This window comes from Poecilia latipinna, unplaced genomic scaffold (assembly GCF_001443285.1).
Source record: "Poecilia latipinna isolate Pla-1442-1.1 unplaced genomic scaffold, P_latipinna-1.0 Scaffold4538, whole genome shotgun sequence".
In the NCBI taxonomy this organism is placed as follows: domain Eukaryota; kingdom Metazoa; phylum Chordata; class Actinopteri; order Cyprinodontiformes; family Poeciliidae; genus Poecilia; species Poecilia latipinna.
In genome coordinates, this window is record NW_015117154.1 from 12,362 (window position 1) to 21,110 (window position 8,749).

Genomic DNA, 8,749 nt, shown 5'->3' on the forward strand with positions numbered 1-8,749 from the left:
TGGATGGATGGGTAAAATGTTCGTTTTATATAAACGTTACCATAGCGACCAGAGTCAGAGAGCGTTTGGGCAGTGGTCGAGAGGAGATGAGTAGAGCTTGTGAGTCTTAAGTCTGGTTTAGACGGCAAGATTTAAGGATTGTCAGCCAATTCTCCAAACCTCTGTGACCACAGAGCTGATAAAAGTCCAACAGGTTTGATCGGTTCGTGTGTCCAAGGCAGGAGCAACACGAACCGATTCCAGAGGATAATCCAGTAAAACCCCCAACATAGCATACGGGAATTTAGAATAACCAAACACGGATAACGATGTAGAAGGAATATCAGGACGCAGAGTCATTTTAAGAGATAAAAGACGTAACAAAAAGAAAAGGCGGTGGATAAGAGACGATGGGAGCAGCCGCTCTATTTGCTGCACTATGATTTGGAGGTGAGTTATGTTTTTTCATAGTTAACATTTTTAACTGAATAAACATAAACATATATAATAACGACCTTTACATATAATAATAAACATTTCCACATATCATCTCCGATATCCACCGGACTCACAGTTGTGCGATATGTCAGCTGTTTGGTATTCCCCTCTGTTCTTACGTCACCACGCTTTCTGATTGGCTACCTGTCACATTCAACAGGTTGTATTCTCGTTCCCAGTCGGGGTAAACCCCACAGGCTGCGATAAAAGGGCCAAGACAACCTAAATTGGGTATATTCAGGACTTAGCGGGAACACCAACGTTCAGAAGCCTTATCTGACGGTTCACACCCCGTCAGATAAGGTAGGTTGCTGTAGTAACTAATCCCATATAGATGAGCAAGATTTGCTAATAAAACACCCGAACACCCTATTTGTGATTGATGCCAATTGAATTGATAACTAACTATTCATTAATTGTTTTGAAGGGACAAAAAAGGTCAGAATTTGAGTTTTTTGTAGGTTTCCAGGATGTCCGTAAGGGAAGGAATACCAGATTTAGGATTTTTAATTGTAACCAATACATCATCCTCATATAAGTATATTTTGTTTTCAACATACCCCATTATCACCCCCTCCACCCCCCGCCCAAACCATTCTTGTCTCCAATAATCTGAGAAAGTGGCTCAATAAAAAGATTAAAGTAGTGGGCTTCAAGAGCAGCCCTGCCTACATTCTTGTTGAAATGTAATTTGCCTTGAAAGACTTCCATTAATTAGGCCCGAGCAGCGAAGCAATGCGAAGGCAATGTAAGTATTGCATAAGTATTGTAAAGGCCTATTGTAATCGTTTTGTAATTGTTTTGTGTCTTATTCTTATTGCGATTTGAGACCTTAACATATTCAAAAACTCACCAAACTTGTTGCTTGTCGACCTTCAAATTTTCTATTTTAAGGTTGCTGCAAAAATCACAACATAAACTACTCCCTCTGGCAACTTTAAAAATACCTTCCACATTGGCCTTACTTTATTGTAAAGACATGAAACTTGGCACAGTTGCACAACATCCTAAGACCTACAGAAAAGTCTTCTACAGCCATGGTCTACACCAAACAGGAAGTCGACCATTTTGGATTGAAGTTCCGATTTTGACCCCATTTTGGCCGCTTACAATCTCCGCATTTGATCAAGCTCTTTCTGGGGATTTCGATCGACCAGGTTCAAACTTGTTCAGTTTGTTTATAAGACATAGCCAGATCAAAAATATGAAATCAGTGAGTGCATGGTGAAGGGGCATGACCAGGCCTCAGAGTTTGACATCTTGCCATGCAACACAAAACTGTTATCTCTCCTACACAAAAATTCACTGAGACACCAAACTTTCAATGATTGATCAGCATTGGGTTCCCTACAATACCCAATGATCAAATGATGATATCACTTAAGCCACGGCCACTGAGCGGTCTCTATCTTCCTCCTTTCACCTAATCAACGTGAAACTGTGTCCAGAGAGAAGACAAGTTGGTGTATCTTGGTTTCCAACACTGACCGGTTTCAGTGTATAAGGCGAGTGTGACGGCGTGGTGATACTGTTTGGCTCTAAAGATTTCAACCTAGCTGCAACAAACTCACTGGGATCAATCCTTATCCGCTCCCCAACAGGAATCTACAACAATGTCTGGTGGGGATGACCTAATTCCTCTGCAGCGCCCACTGTAGAGGAATTAGAAAACTAATCACTCTAACTGGACACAGGCTGACTTGTATGGATATGTACATCAACCCCATCTGAGGAATTATTATTCTTTGGAAAGTCTACATCAAGGGTAAGAGTTTAAAATTCACAGCATTAGCTCTGGTTGCGCAGCTCAATGTGAACCGCAGGAATAACTTGTAGATGCACTTTCAGAGGTGTGCGTTGAGGGAGCAGTGAGAATGATTTATCTTTGTAAACAAAGAATTATGTCCAGCGTTTACATCTCAACACGCTGCCCAGCGTATGGTGAAGTAAGTTTCTCTAAGTTGCTGTTGACTACTGGGAGACTACATTACCTGCTTTATGCTGCAAAAAAAATCGGATAATTACTTTTTAATGGTTGAAATGCAGCAGAAAAAGGGGCTTGCCCAGGGCACCATTCCAGCAAGAACCCATAACTGTGACCATATTTACATTTCAAAAGTTAGGCATAGTGATGATTAATCACAGTGCATGGGGTGGTTAATCTGATTAAATTTTGTAATCAATTGACTGCATTAGTTTTAAGACAATAATCGGTTGTGTTGACACATCTTGAGCTTTAATAAATAACTTTTTATTAGTAAAATAAAATAGGGTTGTTTCTGTAGATGTTACCCTGTATTTTCATGAAGAGGCGGGTTCATATGTCGCGGATTTTTTCTCACTTATCTCATTTTAAACCTTGTGGAAGACTATTACATTTCTTAACATCTAAACCTTCCAATCCAAACAAGGCTGAAGACTCAGTCATAACAAAAGAATGAAAAATAGTGTGCTATAAAGATTATTTCACTTACAAACTGTGGAGGAGGGACTGTTTGGTTGATGCTAGAAACACTGACTTCCTGACCACTCTGCGCACAGGCCACCAGACGGAGAGCAACATAAAATCCCTGAATGAGAAAGAAAAATAGTATCAGACACAACCTAAAAATGATATTGCCAAAAGAAAAACAAATTGCACATTTATTACTGAAATGTGTATATGAATAAAAAAAATACATATTAGATATAGTTGGAAAAAAAGATGAACATTTATTTTTGATTTTTACCACTTCATATTTTCATTTTAAGATGTTTGATAGTAATTTATCTTTATTAATAAAAAAAATAGACTTTTTTTTTTTACAAGTACAGACTTCCTCACCTGTTTGTCCAAATAGCCTTTTCCCTCAGGATCAGCCAAATCCCAAATCTGTAAAACAAAACACACTGAAATAAAATAAGAAATTAACTGAATTGGTTATTACTTCACTGCCTCTCTGTCCTGAGAGGGAGGTGGAAAAGTGTCCTCTTTACCACACCCCTTGTGACACTTCATATGTGTATATGTGACTTAGGACTCTTTGACCACAATGTCATTTCCATGGCATTGACATCATCATGCAGTATATACAAGCCTAAACTAATATTGGTTTTAGAAATCTAAACAACATCAACACAGAACTTTGGTCAATGGACATTCAGCATCTTTCCACATACTCTTCATCATGAGATGAAGCTGTGAATTACTACAACAACCATCTGATTAGCCTCCAAGACAATCATGCTCCTGTAAAAACCAGAGCAGCGCCCACTGTAGAGGGCGCTGCTCTCTACACCCACTCAGCACCCTGGTTCACAGATGAGCTTCGGAAGATGAAGGCAGTATGGCAGGTTCTTGAATGGCATTGCATACTCTCTGGCCTTACTGTCCACAAACTAATCTACCGGGAACACAAACAATATTACTCAAAGTACCTTAGACAGGTAAAGTTACAATTTTATTTCAATAACATCAGAAATTGTCCAGAACCTGTCGTCACTTTACTTAGATTAAATAACATTAACTGTGAACACCTTCATTCAGGACATGCTGTGATCTTCCTGGGGGTGCAGACAGTCTCGCTGACGAGGAGGGGCATCTTCTAAGATTGGGAAAATCTTTTATATCACCCAAACAATATTTGTCAATTCAACAAATGGCGATGGGCAATACATTTGCACATATGACGCTTTGTGACGTTTGAACTTTTTCTTTTGGGACGTCTAACAACCAGCTGAAGCACACAGCCAGGTCAACTAATGAGTAGCTCCGCAAAAAGCCTCTCAATGTTCTGGAGTGGCTTAGCTAGTCTCCAGACCTGAACCCAATAAACAATCTTTGGAGGGAGCAGAAAATCCATATTGCCCAGTGATAGCCTCGAAATCAGAAGGATCTGGAGAAGATCTGATTGGAGGAGTCGTTCAAAATCCTTGCTGCCTTGTGTGCAAAGCTGGTCAAGAACTAAAAGAAATCCCTGATATCTGCAATTGCAACAAATATTTCTGTTCCAAATATAAGTTATTTTTCTGCTGTCATAAAATAAAATGCAGTTATGTAATTTTAAAAATTACACAATGTGATTTTCTGGATTTTTGTTTTAGATTATGTCACTCACAGTTGAAGAGTACCTATAATAAAAAACATAGAATTCTAAATGCTTTACAAGTAAGAACATTTGCGAAATCAGCTGTGTATCAAATATTTATTCTCCCAACTGTATGTAAAATGCACTCCTATATTTTTGTATACAACAACCTTCACCAGCAGTGTACGGGCAGCAGCTGAAACTCTAAGGCACAGAATACAGTGACAGAACATACAGAACTCTTTGGACATAAAACTGTTCTGGGATGGAGTCCAGTAAGCTGCTCTGTCTCAGCAGATTCAGCTTTACGTGTCTGATGTTTGTTAAAGGCTCTTATGAATAGGTGTTAATTTCACTGCTGTGTTTCCCTTAACTGCTGGTACAGCATAACAAGGCTTACCTTCCCCAATGTACTGTCAGGTAGTCCAGACTTTTTGAGAAAAAGCGCTGCTTCTGTTGGTCCTACTTTGCCAGTGTTTTCAGGATCCACCTTAAAAAATATCCACAGCAATTTTAGTCAGTCATGTAATGGTGCATTCACACCAAACGAGTTTTGCGCATCTGGTTTACAGTGAAAGCCTATGTGGAGGCACGTTGAGGGATAATGGCGCATTTCTACAATCTAGCACGGCTTGATTTGAAGCATTTTGAGCATTTGACATGTCAAGCGCGTCCAACAAATGGGTGATTTTGACGCATCTGATGCGCCTCCACATAGATTTTGAACCAGATGCGCCTGATGCATGAAACGCTAGGTGTAGAGCAAAATGTCAAGAGTCTGCATCAAAGTGCAGACGCTTAAAGGGTCAGCTGTGTTTTTGACGCGCTTAACCTATTTGTTGTGAACACACCATAAGCTATGTTCTTTTATTTCTCAGAAGTAGTAAATAGGTTAGATAGTCACATTAGAGGGGTCATCATCTTACCCGTCTGTAGAAGTTCTCATAAACAGGATTCCCGCTCACCACCTATCGCAAGATGTTTTGACAATCAATAACATTTGTGATGTTAAAGCTGAATAGGCTAAAACTATGCATACATACACACACGCAGACATATAGACACATACATATATATACACATATATTAGCAATTCAAACAGTTAATCAAATTATGGTTGTTGATTAATGGTTTATTAGATTAAAATGAATTTGAATCGATTAATAATGTTCACTTAGACCTTTTTTTGGTGTTGCAGTTTGGCCGCGGAGCCAATTTATAGAGAAACTAAGATGGTGGAGGGATCCCAGAATGGAAAGTAAAAAGGTCCAAACAGAGTGTAGTGTGAGATGCAAAATGGGATGCATTTTGACTGGGGGTGCATCAATTGCAGTTTTCTAGCCGATCGCCGATTACCTATCTTTTAAAAAGCTTAACGTGCCAATTCTGAATTTAGCCAATACCAATTTTTTTGGTCTGAAATGTTAACCAAATGTTTTGGTCAAGAAATTTGTTGAGTTGACAACAGTGGGGTAACTACTGTTAATTGTAAGCGTGCAGACATAACTTGGTGGGCCGGTCTGTCAGTCAAACCTTTCTCACCGGAGAGAAAAAGAGGACAGTGGTTGATTCTTAGACCTTTGCCAAGCAAGAAAAGAGCGGCTTCACAGATCTCCCAAAATTAGGGAAATTGGCACCGATAAATCGGCTGGTGGATAAATCGGTGCACTTCTAATTTTGACGTATGAACACTCAACAAGTTTCTTGTTATCACTTTAATAATGTTCATGAGGTCAAGAGGCATGACAGACCAGAGTCGACTTCTCTACCAAAACTTACTGATGTGCTACAAAGGTAAGGATGTAATGACAGAAAAGCGGAAAGCATCAGGCAGAAAAATTGTAACATGATGGAAAATAAACATGATGCTAATAAGCAAGGTTGATTTTGAGGGCTGTTGTCAATGTACTTCATAGAGGGAAGTACATTAAGTACATTCCTTCAAAAGCAGACAATATTTCTGTGTGAATATCTCTGTTCATAAGGAATTAAGTGTGTCACATTCTATTTATTTCATCTTTTCTTTTTCAATTTAGCAACATAAGAAGTTCCTGTTTGTTAAATTTTATAAGTTAAGTTTAATAATGTAAGACAACCATATTATTAAAAAAATAGCCCTTTATGTTAAGGAAAGATGGTTGCCCTTCTTGATGCAAAAGAAAATGTACGATTTTAAGAAAAAGGCTGCTTATCCATTAATCATTAAGTCGATCATAAGATCAATCAACTTATATGTATATATAAAATAATTTTACATGCAATTTTCAGTAACTGGCGTCACTAATCATTGCAGCTTAAGAATCAAGGGCAATATGTCATCTTCGGCATCACTTACAGGCGTTATTTACTCATTATTTGGAGGACATACGGTTTATGGTAATTTACTGTAATAGTATCATATTATCACAAGTGCAAAATCAGTTCAAAATAACTTGACTTGGACATTCATAATTTAGTATTCAAACTACCTTATTTGGTTCAGACATGATGTCCATGTACATGGATTATGTGTCTATATTCCACATTCTTCTTTTCACACTTTTGTTTCTTTGTTTATATAGGCACAAAGTGCAGCTGCAACGCAACTAGCAAGTTTAATCGAGTCACATTTCACACTATCAAGATGATACAATAGTTTAATCCAACCATTGTTAATACATATTTTTAAGATGCGTCAGCATAATAGATATGAAAAGAAGGATCATGTACAGCACAGATTCAACTCTCATCAGCATCACATTTAACCCTTCCTGGTATGTTACGCCATCCTTTCAACCTAGCATCTGACCAACGCTAGCTTTAGGAGTCAGCAGTACAACTGTGTTAGCCCTTAAGCTTGGGACAGGCTTGGTGTCTCTGGTGACACTTTTTCTTACATGAGCAGCCATCATCTTTTTTGAAAAACACCATGTTGTATATACATAAACAGTAGAACCTAGTGTCAGTGGATGCTAATCAATCCGCTAACAAACGCTCAAGGAACAGGCCTAGTTCCACAATCTATCTGCATTATAAGAAAGCCGCGTCGTATTTTCTGTAAACTCCACTTATGCTAATACTTATTGATGGGCGATACCGTCTGACTCTACCGCTATGTAGTTCTTTCTGTTGAGGCAGATGATAGGGGAAATTGCAGCGTCGTTACCTGGGTGAGAGATGCGAGAGTTGCCATCTTCCCTGCTACTTCTGTGACATCGCTCTCCCCCTCTGAAGCCCAGTGACACGCCTCCTACTGGAACCACTCGTCCAGTCTGCTTTATTTCATCATTAGTGAGCAGTATTAAAATCCCAAAGTAGAGCATAAAATCCAGAATGTCAGGGGCAGAGTTCTGACTGTCTGTACTACGTCTGATTTTCGTATCGTAACACGGATAGATAGCCATGTCTATCTGTCGGTGCTAAACGTCTAAAACTTCCGTCATATTTTCAAACCGAAAACTATAGCGGGTTGTGTTGTTAATTATTATCATCTGATAACATTCTTTGAGTTACAAGACCGAAACTTTTATGGTTAGCATATCATTGGAACAATTTATATACACGACAAAAGCAGAAAAATATCACTTCCTTCATCAGAATATCCTATTTGTTTAAAATGAAAAGCTACCGTAGTTCTATGCACTATTATTTTTATTAGAATAGCCTACCTTTTAAAAAATGTTTTAAATACAGAGGTATTTGTAAGAATGAAACAGTATCGAACAGGGGAAATAAGTTTTTATTGAAATTAAATTAAACAGACATCTACACAGATCACTCCAAACTCTTCTTTGCGCATTAATACGTTGTATGGCAGTCTTTATCAAATGCAGCGCAGCCACAATGCGACCACCGAGCTACGCAGGTCACTGTGCACCTGAAATGATAGGATATGCTTAATATACACTAACAGGGGTGCTGCCAGAAATCTTGGGCCCCTGACAAAAAATTTGATTGGGCCCCCCGCGCAGCTGCTGTTACAATTTTTGAGTCTATTTAACACATAAAAAGTATCACAATTTTAAAGGCTTGCGTCTGCCTTGCTTTCTTTGGTTCAATATTGATAATTAGCACAATATTCACAGCTCATGAATTTAACTTGTTCCCTGTGCCTTTTACCACATAACATATAAGTGAGTGAGCAGAAGCTCTAACCCACGTCCCTCCTGACCTGTTCTCTCCTGAGTGAAATTAAAGCTGCATATGTCACTTTTATATAAATATTT

The 8,749-nt window shown here is 38.6% G+C and overlaps 1 protein-coding gene across 1 annotated transcript in view; it reads right to left on the reverse strand.

Annotated features, from left to right (window-relative positions):
- LOC106942769 (epidermal growth factor receptor substrate 15-like 1) overlaps positions 1 to 7,861 on the reverse strand; it is an 18,611-nt gene extending 10,750 nt beyond the window's left edge. The window contains exons 1-5 of the mRNA XM_015026102.1: positions 7,690 to 7,861; positions 5,471 to 5,512; positions 4,945 to 5,034; positions 3,302 to 3,349; positions 2,952 to 3,047 (exon numbers count right to left, since the gene is read on the reverse strand). Of these exons, the coding sequence (XP_014881588.1) occupies positions 2,952 to 3,047; positions 3,302 to 3,349; positions 4,945 to 5,034; positions 5,471 to 5,512; positions 7,690 to 7,716 (303 nt within the window). The 5' untranslated portion in view covers positions 7,717 to 7,861. The remainder of the gene's footprint in view (positions 1 to 2,951; positions 3,048 to 3,301; positions 3,350 to 4,944; positions 5,035 to 5,470; positions 5,513 to 7,689) is intronic.
- Between the last annotated feature and the right edge of the window lie 888 nt (positions 7,862 to 8,749).